The following is a 14463-nucleotide window of genomic DNA, read 5'->3' on the forward strand; positions in this document are numbered from 1 at the left end:
AACTTCGCCATTTTTCGTCGAAAAGCCCCGAAATTCACAAATTTCGTTGAATTATGCTCTCATTACTTTTGCACAATACTGTACATCTCTCACGCACTCATCCATTGATCCGTTTATAACACAGCCCAGAACTGTTGATTAAGACGTATTTTTTTTACAAAAAAAAATAACTCAAAAACACCCTCCTTAGAAACCAGGTCCCTAACCTTAAGAAGTCCTAGGTTATGGAAACTGGCAAAAAATGGATTTCCCCTCACTTAAAATATACCTGTTGTTCCAGATAATTTGATTTGTTATCCCTTCATAAGATGATGAGTCACTATTAATCATAGAAGACCAGGCTTGCAAACACTGTCTGTACATGACAGGAAGAGTAATGTATAATTTCCTACTATTTCTTCTGATTGAAGTCCAAAAAATACTTCCAGGGACTTTTGTAACTTTCAACATATTTCTTTACACACATGATGTAAAAAAAACTGTACTCCTTTTTGCCAATCAGGATCAAGTAAGTTTTTCAAGTGTATTATTAACAACTCAAAACAACATTACTGTAAATGTTAAATGAGAATGAAAAGTATACTCACCATTTAGCTTGCTGTCGCTTTCAACTGCCAAACTGTGGGGCAACTCTAAGTCAAGCTGCTGCTGTGTTAGAATGCTGTAGTTTTCTGCCGTGCTGTTTTCCTTCACCAGATGGTAAAGTTTTAGGTCAAATAACCCGGGAAAGTTTAATGGCTTTCTCTTTGAGTCTGAATAAGTCGGCAAGGTGTTTTTTGAAATTGTCGATACCTTGTTTCATACTGTCTGCCGTGACTGAAATATGTGCTTTACATATCTTGATCCGTTTTTCCCTAACTCTTCGATATATACTAATGACCACCTGTACAGCACTTGACATCATGCTTTGTAAAATTAAACGAACAGCAACGGCAATGTTATGCAAATCGACCCATTTAAAATATGACGTGATTTGTAACTACTATAACATCATTCATAAATGAATAACTAAAGTTTTAGGACACCGGAAGTGTTTCCAGACAGAAGTCAGTTCTGTTGCTGACCATTTTTACCTGAGACTAGAAGTTAAGGACTTGCATATAAATGTATTTTTGTGACATATTAAAGTGATCATTTCTGAACATCAAAACTTGACCCCATATACGTGTAAGTCAATCGTTTAGTACTTAATAATTATTACTGGTATCTGAGCCATTTGATGGCTAATATTGGCTTGCTCATTTGAAGGTTGACGATAAAAATATTGTGTTTTCGACGGTTGACAGTCAATTTTTTGGCCATTTTGACGGTTAGCAGTCAACCCCATTGACACCCTCATGTAAGACCAGTACAAAAATGTTTTACAAATTTCCAGAGCATGACTTAGTAGTGTGCATTGAGTACTACTTCCACAGGATGGTTTTACCTTAGTTTGTTGCACTGCCTCCTCAATAGCTTCAACAACTGGCTCATCTAAACTGATGCTGCCGCATTTTACTGGCTCTAAGTTGAGTGCAGGTACCGTTTTCAGCCAGCCTTGTACTTCTGATAAAGGCTTGGACCTGTGAAGAACATTTATCTCAAGTTACTTTCATGCTCTGCTGGAAAAGTTCTTGCAAGTAAAATGCAAAATACTGCATCTTCACTTCTTGTGCCCGCTTGAATGTTCCTGTGGTGCAAGAACTGCTTGTGCTACTTCTTGCACGAGCATAATTTATTTTTGCACTGTACTGTAGTGCTTTCCCTCATGCGAGTTAAGAGGTTGTAAATACTTATCATCCATGTTGATTAAAGAATTGTATAGCAGGGTATAACATTTCATGTGGTTAATTTTGCCAAAATTAGGTCTTGTGAAAATAAGTAACAACAAGGTACTTCTCTCAAATCAAATACTCTATAAAACCGTCTTTGCAAACATCTCCACTGGCAAACAACCATGAACAAGGAAGTAAAATTTCTATCTGAGAGATACCTACATGTATGTGAGTTTTAATCTCTGAACTATACCTGCCATAGCCGTAACAGAAAAAAGTTAATTGTAAAATTAAATTTTCATGGCATGTGTTTGGAAGAAATTGTAAGTGTTGACTTAATCAAACAATAGGTCATTAACTCTGAATAATGGAATAACAAAGGACCTCACCCATTTCCATCTTTATCCAAATCCTTTGCAAAGCAGCGATCATTTGAGGACATCTTAGCCAGGTATTCAAAAAGCTTAGGAAACCTAGGTTAAAAAACAGGTATTCTTATGTTAGAAAGAGTGCCCTTTAGGTAAATTCATTGCATCCCAGCCTTTCAGTGCCTTTACTTGCAATCTGATAGCTTCCATCACAGGTTCTAAGTTTACAACCATCATTTTTCAAAAGCAGAGTCTCAATATTATTACTCAGTCTATTCATGGTCAACGGAATTGCCTGATTTCAAAACCGTCAATTAGATGTGAAGTGACATCTAAAACATTGAGATGACTGTCAGAGAATACAAGTTCAAATATAATGGTGGGATAGAGAGATCTGACATATTGAGTGAAAGTTTCTAAGGCGGGAGGCTTTTGAGGCCTAAGGCATTCCTGGTTTCAATAGAACTGATGTGTATTCCAAACCAACAGAGAGTCATTTATACCTCACCCCTCTCCAGTTCCCATCCACAACATGTATTTAAAGCCTTGCTATTGTGGTTGCCTTAAGATTGAGGAGGAACTGCTCCCAAGATGAGTTTTTTAAGCAAAAGATGTGAAGAATACCAAGGTTATTTGGTGAACCGAGGCTATCCAGTAAACCTAATTGACAACAATTTTCTATAGCTTCAATTATTCCAGGGAAACATTTACCCAAGCAAAAAATCAGGGCTTGATTATAAACACATTTGTAACAACTTTCAACCCACACTGGCGCAACCTAAATTGCATCATCAAAAAACAACTACATTTTTGGAATCTAATCTTAAATTAAAAGAATTTTCCAAAAAATTTCATCATTCCATCGTACTGCAAATCCAAAAATCTCAAAGTAATTTTAGCACCTTCTAAATTTGAACCTATGACCTTGCAAAACACCAATTCACTTGAGGGAGGTTGCTTTAAATGTGACAAAAACAGATGTGATCCAAGTAAAAATTATTTTATGTCCAGAGATTTTACTAGCTTAAAAACAGGTAAATCTTATGTCATTAGACCCAATTTTCAATTGTGACTCCAAAAACATAATTGATTTGGTCTCTTACCAGGAATAATAATAGCAATAATAATGATAATGATAATGATAATAATAATAATTAACAATTATTCGCCAAAGGCGAAGTGAACATTGGTGAATATCCACCAATTTGGATAGCTGTTTTAGTATAATTTTCAGAGGTGAATATCAAGGACTACAAAATAACGGACTAAAACATAGAAACACAAAAACATAGACGCAATTGTTCTTGTGCATACACATATGCAGCGGTAGTTCTAATAATAAGCTTACATGTACATCGATTGTCAAGCAATTTACTTATCCAGTTCGACAGTAAAACAAATGAGCGAAACACTATGAAAAATAAATTCATCCGGTACCTTTGTGTTATCGTTGTTGACTTCTTCACAGTTGTCATCATCGCCTACAAATGAGTAGCTTTGGTTTGAAGAAAAATGAATTTTGGTCAATCAATCTGACCTGCTGGCGATCAACGTAACCACTGCGTTTAGGATTCTTAAAAGCCTTGAATACGAGTTCTTGAAAGATTTTTGGTCCAAGGGCGACAGCAGTCATTTTGAAAATTCTCCATCCTTTCAAATATCCTGGACTTGGAGTGATGTCTTTTGAATAAATGAAAACTTCATTCAGCAAATGTCTGCCATGTTTACTTGCCGAGATGGCAAAGATGGTGAGCTTAGTAACCAAGCTCTAGCGGGGTGAATATAGCGTCATATGATGAGCTTTTCGACCAATCAGAATGTCCAATTCTTATATTCACCAATAATAATAATAATAATAATAATAATAATACCTTATTTATATAGTGCTATTTCTATTGCTATCCAATAGCGCTTTACAAACCTGAGTAAAATAAAATAACTAATAAAAAAACTAAGCTGTTAAAATCAAAATAAAAACTAGGAATAATAAAACCTTCTAATAAAAACTTACTAAGTAACTAACTACCTACATTTCTTCAGTACATTGGCTCAACATCAACAGAATTAAAGTGAGATTTAGAAACCATAAATCATCCATGGTCACAAATGGAAACCTTGTGAAGTCGCAGTTCACTTCAATAGCACCCCACATTCGCTACTGGATTTTTCCTTTCAATGCATCAACCAAATTAACCACAATTGCACAAAAGCTGACAAATTTCTTATTACAAAGGAAGCTTATTGGAGTGCCCAACTATTGACGCTATCGCCTCATGGCCTTAACAGTGGACAAGAATTTCATTCAAAGTACAGAATTCATTTTAATTCGTAATGATTCACATTGTGTAACTGGGCCTTTTTCTATGATTAAAGTGCCACCGAAACAAAATTTTTGTATCCTATTTTATTGGCCCAATCTATAGTTTCAAACGTGCTTATAATCACCATGAACTTTATTTTTGTCAAATTGTAACAAAAGTGCTGTTTTTAGCTGCTGAAATCCACTTTTTGGACCAAAACTGTGTCCAGGCTCTGGAGTTTAAGGACATTGTTACATCACTGGTAGTATACACACAGGGAGCACAATAGATTCTCTCATAGTTTCACTTGATTTATTTGAGTTAATTCTTCATATTGGCATTACCCACTAATTTTCTACCTTGTAATTTCTGTCCAGCCTTGACAGAAAATACACATTATAGATGCTGGAGGGAGCCAACGAGTTTAGATTAACCAAAATGAATGTGACAGATTAGAACAGTTTAGTACACCTTTCGAACATCTTGAGTACACAATTGGAGACTTCAAAGACGAGAGTGGCATCCTTTATATCAAGACTTCAAGCCTAAATGCGCTATACTGATTTGAAATTTGGATTCTCACGCTTTATATCAACAAGGTTGAATTTCTCCTCAGCAACTCTACTACAGTAAAAGTGGTAAGCGCATCAACCATCTGCACAATTGCAAAGTTATTTACGGTCCACAAGATTTGAATTGGGTTGAGTCCTCGATTGCATACAGAAGGCATCATTTTATCATAATAGTAAGTGAGAGTTGTTGTGGCAGATGAAGAGAATCCATGGACATTGTGATCTGCACAGAGTTTGCTTTACCGCTGCACATGTATAAGTGTAACAAAGTGGGAATTTTGCTTCTTTCATGCGTATCTACCAACATTTTATAGCTGATGAATTGCTGAGTTCTTTTAACATATACTTATGTCCATGATCTTTATTTTATAGTATCCAAGTTCAAAGTAATTTGTGAGAATGTCACTTTTTAGGCTCTGTTCCAAGGTTTAAACAGAAGGTCTAGATAGCAGCAGACATGTAAAGATTTTAAGGAAAACGACCACTTTTTTAAGTTTAAAAGACATGTTTCGACAGAACTTCTGTCATCTTCAGTTGAATGAATGATTACAAAGCAAGTTGAATAATAAGTAGGCAAAAATGCTATTTGTCTTAATTAGCATTTTTGCCTACTTATTATTCAACTTGCTTTGTAATCATTCATTCAACTGAAGACGACAGAAGTTCTGTCGAAACATGTCTTTTAAACTTAAAAAAGTGGTCGTTTTCCTTAAAATCTTTAAACAGAAGAATTTGAAATAATTTGCATATATCACCTTTCACTGCCAACACTGTCACGCTTTCTCTTGTTTCCCGAAAACAAGGAACTTAGCAGCTTAGTTTAGCCTTAGTGTGCTCCCCTCAGAAAGAAGAATGTTTCTTGAATTGTTGCTGTTGCGATAACTTGTAGGATGTAGCAGATTGATATAACTGGACGAAAGGTGAAGACAGACATCCGTATTACAAACTGTGTTTGGTTGCCTGTCAATTTGAAGTGTCCAGAGCTAAGTCAACCACTGAGGAGTTATCAAATAGCATTTCCTTGAATTTTTGATTGAAATGTTAGAGTGAAGTTGCATGCGAATCAGCTATGTAAACTTTAGCAGAATATTCAAAGCCAAACCTTCCCGTTCAATGAAAGGCAGCTTGTGGCCCGAGGCTATCAAGTCAAGACTCAAAGCATTGTTGCTGTGATTCCTGCCGTAGCACTCCAGATAATATTTTCAAAAGCTGCTTTCTCCAGTATTCATGTCATTTTTATTTTATGAAGGAGATCATGTTTAATTGAGTGCTGGCCATTTGACTATGCGTCCTGATCATTTTGCGATTTAAGAACTAGAATTGTTTCCATGAACGCATCACACTCAATTGCTCAGGCTGACCTAAAATATCCTGAAAATATCCATTTGATAGACTGAAAGGCCACAGAATCGACTCTCCTCCTCCACAGTGTGTAAGGCTACTGTTATTAACTGTTTTACAGCTCTGAGATGTCCTAAAGATGGTTTTTTGGGAGACTAGAACACTAGTCTCTTCTCCCACAATCAATCTAAATTTTCAGCACAGCATGAGAGTTATACGACCAGATGATGGCCACCATTTTTGGGCTCAACCAGCCATCTTCAAAAAGCTGGAAAAGCAGTTTTCACTTACCGCACGCATAAAAAAAGTCGGCAGTGTTTCCAAGTAAGGTTTAAACTTAATTATTAAACAAAAATCTCAGACAAAAATTTCATTTCAGTGGCACTTTATTAAGACATTTTGATTATTCCAGGGCTTTTTTCAGGGATTTTTTTGGTAGACGTTAATATATTGTACATTGCAGTGTTGTTCAAGGGCCCTCTCATAGGAATTTGTTCTGTTTTTCACTTTGATGTAAACAAGCTAGGCTTGTAAAAGTTGCAAAATTCCTTTGTTCCAGTGCTGTAAACCGATGAAGGTCTGAAGACCGAAACATTTTTAATAAATTTGCAATTTTTAAATACATACATGTAGCTCCAGAAGTTGTTCATCCATTGGCCTTTTTAAACGCATGGATACATGATGTGTAGAAATGAATTTGTTGCCGGAACTCTGATATGCAGATGTGTTACTCAATCACTCATTCACTAAATCACTCACCCACTCAGGTGTAGACACTGTTCATAATTAGTCAGCTTGAAGGAGAGTGCCCAAGTCCGATGCCATGTTGGAATAGTAACCGCACAGTCAGCACAAGCCTTGCTCGTGTCTAAGTGGTTACTACTCAAAGCGTGCTTTGTGCCAGCCCAAATTAATGATTTTGTAGCTTTTATACAACCATTAATATTAGGTGTTGTGCTACATTGAAGTGGCCAACTTGAAGGCGTAATTTCATGAACCTTCGACTCGTTCAGGCGATAAACATGATGAGGAGATGAGCGTTTGCTCTTTCGATGCTCTTTGACCCCTCAAGTTCATAGGGGGTATATAAATTCGAGCTTCCTGGAAAATGAAAATGATTAAATCTCATGCTAATGTGGTGAGCTTTGATGAGAATGTGTCTTATTTGTCGACCCAGAAGCATATCAGGACAACCTTAATGAACTTATATGATTGAAATGAACAGTTCTTAATGAACAAAACAGCTATTGAAAACAGGACAAACATTGGCACCATTATATAATATTGTAATTTCACTTTTAAGGCTACCAGTCTCAAAGAGGAGTAGCCACAAATGTTATCACCTTTATAAGTCTGTCTGTAACCTTAACGTTCAGATAGTTTTCATAGCCCTTCCATGTAAACTTAATCCTTGAATAGTTTCCAAAGCCAATCAGAGTGCGTTCATACACGCATAATCACCGGATAGTGTTAGTGGCCAATCAGAGCATCGACGGTCCCTGTCAGTCGATGAATCAGAAGGCTACCAAAGCAATGAACTGATGTCGAACAAGTGCTCCCAAATTAAAGGCCATTTAGTATAAAACAAAAGTGAATGTTTAATTCGATCCAACGACCGCTTTCACAGCGGTCTTGAACAAAAACTTTCGCGATTGAGAGACGTTTTTTCTTCTGCGAACGTTTCAAATTTCCATACCGTCTCACTTTCTTTTATGATTACAGTGCTTTATGGCTTGAACAGTTCTATGTTCCTGTACCTTTATAAACGCAAACCATCTGCTAGCTAGTAGCTCGAAAGAAAAAGAAGAAGCTCGAAAGACAAAAAAAGAGTCTGTAATAGGATTCGAACCACCAGCCTCAACCCACTAACACCTGATCCTTGGGCACAAACCTTAACACTTTGCCAACTAGACACTATAAAACATCTATAATATCATGGTTGTTAGGTATGAACCACTGGCTGATTGGAGACCCACTGCAGCGTCTGAAATTGCGCTTTCCTGGTCGCCAATGCGACTAAAAATTTTGCACTGGTGACCAGAATTTCACAACTGGTTGCCAGCGGGTGATTAACTATTTTATGCCATGATAAATACACAAACAATAACTTTGATTTGCAGCCAAATCGATTAAAATAAAATTCAAAGCGCCTGCCAATTGGTCACTTCCTTTTTACCTTTCCGTTGCTTTTGAAGTATAAAACTGATTTTCCTGCCATTATAAATCTATCACAACGTTTTACCGCTACGATCAGTGCGAAGCTTCGCCGCCATGTTTTTTTCCAGCAGTTTCCCATGACATATGTTGTGTGGGCGCAAGAGGCCCCATGCATTCTTTCGCCATGAATATTTATTCAGGCAATGAGGTGTCCAAAGATGTTCTGAAATCTTTCCGTAATTTATTACAAAGTGGAGACAGAACATCTGCGAAGAAATCAGATGAAGATTTAGATATTCCCTGGACGTTAAAAGGTGGAAATGTAGATCTGTCAAAGTGGTCAAAAGATGATTTCAGCACTGGTTTGATTCCTGATTACATCGATTGCAAATATTTTGCTGGCAAGCCTGTGGCGACCAAGAATTTTGGTTTGTGTTTCGCTGCAAAGGAAAAATTTTATTGACACTTTTTGGCCACCACATTTTTCCATATGGCGACTGAAAAAAAAAATTCAGTTGCCAGTTGGCACCTTCTGAAAGAAGTTAATTTCAGACCCTGAAACTGTGCAGTAAAATAATTCGCACAGCGAGTGATTACAGGTTCAAATGCCAGTTTTTTTCCATGGGAAATCACTCAATTTGCTAACCAAAGGACTTGCTTTACTGGCCATGTTATCTATTCATGGATTTTTTTTTGATATGATGCTGGACGGACTTTTCTTTCTACTCACGTACATACATGCATACATACTTTATTTTTACTCTAGGACCTGGAGCTTTTTAGGCTCCTAGCTTGTAGCTAATGGGTCAAGTTTGAAATAACATGTTTGTACAACACATTAAAAGAATAAAATTCACTTCAGAGAAAAAAACCACCCATGTAGGAAAAATATATACATAGTAGTCTGGAGGTCAGGAGATCGCTTGGCAAGTACTCAAAAATGCCATCTGACAAAGCGCATGGTTTGCAGCTCAAAACCTTTTAGTTTTTTTGCATACGTTATATCTTGAAAATGAAGCGCAAATCAACAAAAACAATTATGCAACGATGCTTTTCATGTCAAAACAAGTAACTCTGTCAAAAATGAGCTCGATCCTACAAAAAATAAAAATCGGCCCAAAATGTCAGATACGCCCTTTTCGCACGAAACCCTTCAATTATTACAAAGACATACATCCAGAATAACTAGGGTGGCAAAATTGCAGCTGATCATGGAGTGGTAAAGGCTAAGGGTTCTTGGGTCACAGTGGACACTCCTGCCCTAAAAATCAGAGTACTCCCCCCAACCTGGATGTTGATGGTGATGTTCGTCTGCCTGCCGAGAAGATTACTGGGAAAATTTGCATGTATTCAAGACCTTTTTAGTATGAGCTTACAGACCTTTCTCATTGCATTTCACTCAAGGCTATAGGTAAAGCTTTCATGTGGGACAGCACTTCTTTTCCAATGTGGAACCACTTGTCTCTGTATTTATTGCACTAAAAAACATCAAAATAAGTAGCCTCTTTTGCATGCATTTCCAGTGTTGATCCAAAAAATCTGTCAACCCATAAATAACGTGTTCCAATGAGTTTCTTTCCCTTTGTTATCTTTTCAATCAGGAAGCAAAAGTGTAAACATAAGACAGAGTAAAAATCATTTAAGCTTATCAAAATCAAGAATTTGGGAATTTCTTTTCAAGTTAATGTACATTTCACCTCCCACTCGCAGTTCAGATCAATGCACTAAAATAAACAAGCCAAGTATAGAGAACACAACTTTAATCTAAACTTAACTTGATGGTGGTTGAACGTGGATAACTCAACATGAAAAACTTACCAGTGCTATGAAAATAACAAACTAAATAATCTGCAAAACCATGAACAAAGATCCTGCTTGATTGAACGTTGGATCTCACAGGAGATCTAATCAGTCAAACTTGAAAAGTAAAACGATGAGAAATCAAAGACTACTGCAAGGCTAACACAATGTTGTGTATTTAAAACAATATTTCAGCAGGCCAGACCAGCCTTCTTCAGGTTTAGATGCTACTAAATTATAAAAATAGGCAGTCGAGGACTGCATGTGGCTACCTTGGATACAATTAATTGCTGAACTCCTCGTTTTGATAGCAAATCAAAATGGCTTTAAAGCCAAGTCATGAAACAAAATCGGATCAGATAGATTATGAGAAGTTTGTATGTTGCGTGACACAACATAAATTTTGCAACTATCATTCACTTACAAGAAATCATTACTCTAGCAAGTCGAGGGCTACTCTGATATCGAAGGATCTGTCCTTAGGATTTGAGTTATTACAAACATCTTCATTCCTTTATTGCGCTAAAAAAATACTTGCATCAGAGGATCAAAATTACTCACACGAGAGCACGTCCCAAAATGACCAAAATGGCAAAAGGCTAAAAGGTTTCGAGCTGCAAACCATGCGCTTTGTCAGATGGCATTTTTGAGTACTTGCCAAGCGATCTCCTGACCTCCAGACTACTACGTATATATTTTTCCTACATGGATGTTTTTTTTGTCTCTGAATTGAATTTTATTCTTTTAATGTGTTGTGCAAACATGTTATTTTAAACTTGACCCATTAGCTACAAGGTAGGAGCCTAAAAAGCTCCAGGTCCTAGAGTAAAAATAAAGTATGTATGCATGTATGTACGTGAGTAGAAAGAAAAATCCGTCCAGCATCATATCAAAAAAACTCCATGAATAGATAACATGGCCAGTAAAGCAAGTCCTTTGGTTAGCAAATTGAGTGATTTCCCACGGAAAAAAACTGGCATTTGAACCTGTAATTGCTCCCTGTATGAATTATTTTACTGCACAGTTTCAGGGTCTGAAATTAACTTCTTTCGGATGGTGCCAACTGGCGACTGAAATTTTTTTTCAGTCGCCATATGGAAAAATGTGGTCGCAAAAAGTGTCAATAAAATTTTTCCTTTGCAGCAAAACACAAACCAAAATTCTTGGTCGCCACGGGCTTGCATACGTTATTTCTCGAAAACAAAGTGCAAATCAACAAAAACAATTAGACAATGATGCTTTTCATGTCAAAACAAGTCAGTCTGCCAAAACTTGGCTCAATCAATCCTTGGCCCAAAATGTCACATATGCCCTTTTAGCACGAAACCCTTCATGAAACACGCCGCTAGGAAAAGCGAGTGTTTTTCTGCATACATGATATCTCGCAAATGAAGCAAACTTAACCGGAAAAATTACGGGACATTGCTAAACATACATAAACAAAACTGCATGCGCAATTTGGAGCAATTTCGACAAAGTTCACTTTTGATGAAAATACCAGTGTTGAACAGCAAACAGGCAGACTGTTTATAGTGTATGAAATCAAAATCAAATCCCACAGCATATAGAGCAGAAATCTGGGAACAGATTGTTGACATCGGTCATTGTGACGTGAAACACAACACATGAATCGATCGAGCGTCAAAGGATACCATCGAGGAAAAAAGAGATGTGGTATCTTAAGCATTGTTTTAAAGTACCTTTTATAGCTGCCTGGTGGTTGAGAGGCATCATAAAGCCTCGATAAACCCGTAAGTCATCAACACATTTTAAAGAAGCGAAATGTATTCTGTAACTTTGAATGCAACTGATATAATCGAGTTATCGTTGTTTGAACCCAGGTTGATCCAGGCAGCAAAGTCCAAGAGCACTTCTTGCCCAAGAAAAAACCCTCTGGTGAGTTGTGGCCCATTTGTCAAGCATTGCTAGCGTCAAAGTTTGGAAAGCGAGAACTGGTTTTAGACTTATAAAATTTGTCTTGTATCGACCGCCAGGTCTTCCCACGCACAAGGTGCAAAGACCCTTCCCGGCATGCATTGCGACCACATTCTGCAGATGTTTCTTGAACTGGTAACTAGATCGTTTGTCTTTTTTTCATTTCCATATTTATCTCATGATTTTTAGCCATTTAAGACGATGGTGTATTTGAAAAAGTGCTTATTTAAATGTTTATTTGTTCAGTGCAGATAATCATTGTCCCAAATAGCCAAAGTAAGTTCCACATGTTAACACTATTTTGCAGCCGCCATATGGTGTACCACAGAACACCAACATGGCGGCTCCATACTAGGCTCTGTAAATTTGTGTGGAACATTTCAACGGATGTCTCAACTTTGGGACAACGCACACACCTTAAACTTGGAGAACTGTCTTCTTTATTTATCTTCTGTAATATCACAATTTCTTGACCCTATCTACTGAATGGTTTTTGATATTATTTTTTATTGTGTGACAATAAAAATGCTCTATAGGTCCTCTGCTTTGACTGTTTAGTAGTGACATCCACGTTGATTGCTGTATTCGATTTGACTGTCCTAGTTCGACAAGGTAGTTTTGATCATTACGAGCTGACTGAAAATGGCAGAAGAGTCCTGGTTTTTATTATTATTATTATTATTATTTAATTATTTTTTAATTTTTCTTATAGTGGTAGTGAAATCAACCTATGGTGACTGTTGCTAGAGCCTTTGGCATTTTACTGCCCTTATGTGAAATGAGCATCTCTGCGGTCATGCGTTCTGATGAAATTAACGGGTTGCTATTGTCTAAGTGAAATTAACATCCTTGTCGTCACGCGTTCACTTGAAATCAACATTTTAACCTTTTTTGACCTGAAATCAACATTTTTTGAGCTTATACATTGCGTGAAATTAACATGTTGCTGTTTTCTAAGTGTAATCAACATCCTTGCAGTCACGCGTTCACACGAAATCAACATTTTAACCTTTTTTGACCTGAAATCAATATTTTTGAACTTCTACGTTGCGTGAAATTAACTTTTGCTGTTTTCTAAGTGAAATCAACGTCCTTGCAATCACGCGAAATCAACATTTTAACCTTTTTTGACCTGAAATCAACATTTTAGAGCTTATATGTTGCGTGAAATTAACTTTTTGCTGTTTTCTTAGTGAAATCAACATCCTTGCCATCGCGTGAAATCAACATTTTAACCCATTTAGACCTGAAATCAACATTTTTGAGCTTATGCATTGCGTAAAATTGACATTTTGCTGTTTTCTAAGTGAAATCAACATCCTTGCTGTCACATTACAACACAGGCACGCTTTATTTGTGTTGTTCAGAAATGGGCTATACCGCTGGCTAATTGACACGGAAGGCTCGTTAATTTACCTGTTGGCAAGCTTCGAGTTATTGTCGAGTTTGCTCCGATGACAGGGCTGAGTATCTTCGGAATTATTGAGCTCAGATGAATGAATAGGACTTGTGACTTTTGGGCGGCGATTCAGTGGATGTATTTCAAAAGAATTCAACAATGCGGCTTAATTATTGTCCCTTAAGTGCGTATCCTTTTGTTCTTTGAAGTGTGGTGATTGCGAAAAAAATGTCACCTCGTGTTTTCATCTCTTTCCACCGAAAAACGTTTCGCTCATAAGCGGCAAAGGTAATATCGGTTTATTATTGATATGCATTTTACAAGCTTGAAAATGAGCGTTTAAACGAAATTTTTGGTTCCGTATTACCGGAGAACCGCTTTGTTTTGACTTCACGGTGGAAAACATGTAAATAAGTGACCCTGTGTTTTGTACATTAGCTCAATGAATTTCACATACGTTTCAATGGACTTACCGTCAAAAGTGCTTTGATTTCTGGAAGGATGAACTGCCATTTAGACTTCTGAGATTTTTAAACACGCTGTCACCTTGAATTCGTTCGATTAACAACTCGCGTTGTTGTGATCCGCGATGCTGACCCGAAACACACAATTTGTTGATACTGCCGTGACACTAAACTTCTGAAAAGATGAAATGTCGTTGATAATTTTGAGATTTGGCTTAAAAAAAGCTTGTAAATAAACTTAAATTCGCCCGATTCAGCTCCGCTTAACTCGCGTTGATTTGTTGGTCGTCACAGCAACCACATGGATCTGACCAATAGAAATCGCGTTTGATTCATTGCCGTGACGTTTATACTCGACTCGATCATTTCGTAC

General features: G+C 37.0%; 1 protein-coding gene across 2 annotated transcripts in view; it reads right to left on the reverse strand.

The window, feature by feature from the left end:
- The window catches only part of LOC110041816 (5'-3' exoribonuclease 1-like), a 247804-nt gene that overhangs the window by 65141 nt on the left and 168200 nt on the right, over positions 1–14463 (reverse strand). For both annotated transcript variants that reach the window (XM_089283773.1, XM_089283774.1), the window contains 2 exons: positions 2144–2227; positions 1427–1562 (listed from right to left, as the gene is read on the reverse strand). In XM_089283773.1, coding sequence (XP_089139899.1) covers positions 1427–1562; positions 2144–2227 — 220 coding nt within the window. The remainder of the gene's footprint in view (positions 1–1426; positions 1563–2143; positions 2228–14463) is intronic.

This window comes from Orbicella faveolata, unplaced genomic scaffold (genome assembly GCF_042242905.1).
Source record: "Orbicella faveolata isolate gen_17 unplaced genomic scaffold, um_ofav_v1 contig_12, whole genome shotgun sequence".
In the NCBI taxonomy this organism is placed as follows: Eukaryota; Metazoa; Cnidaria; class Anthozoa; order Scleractinia; family Merulinidae; genus Orbicella; species Orbicella faveolata.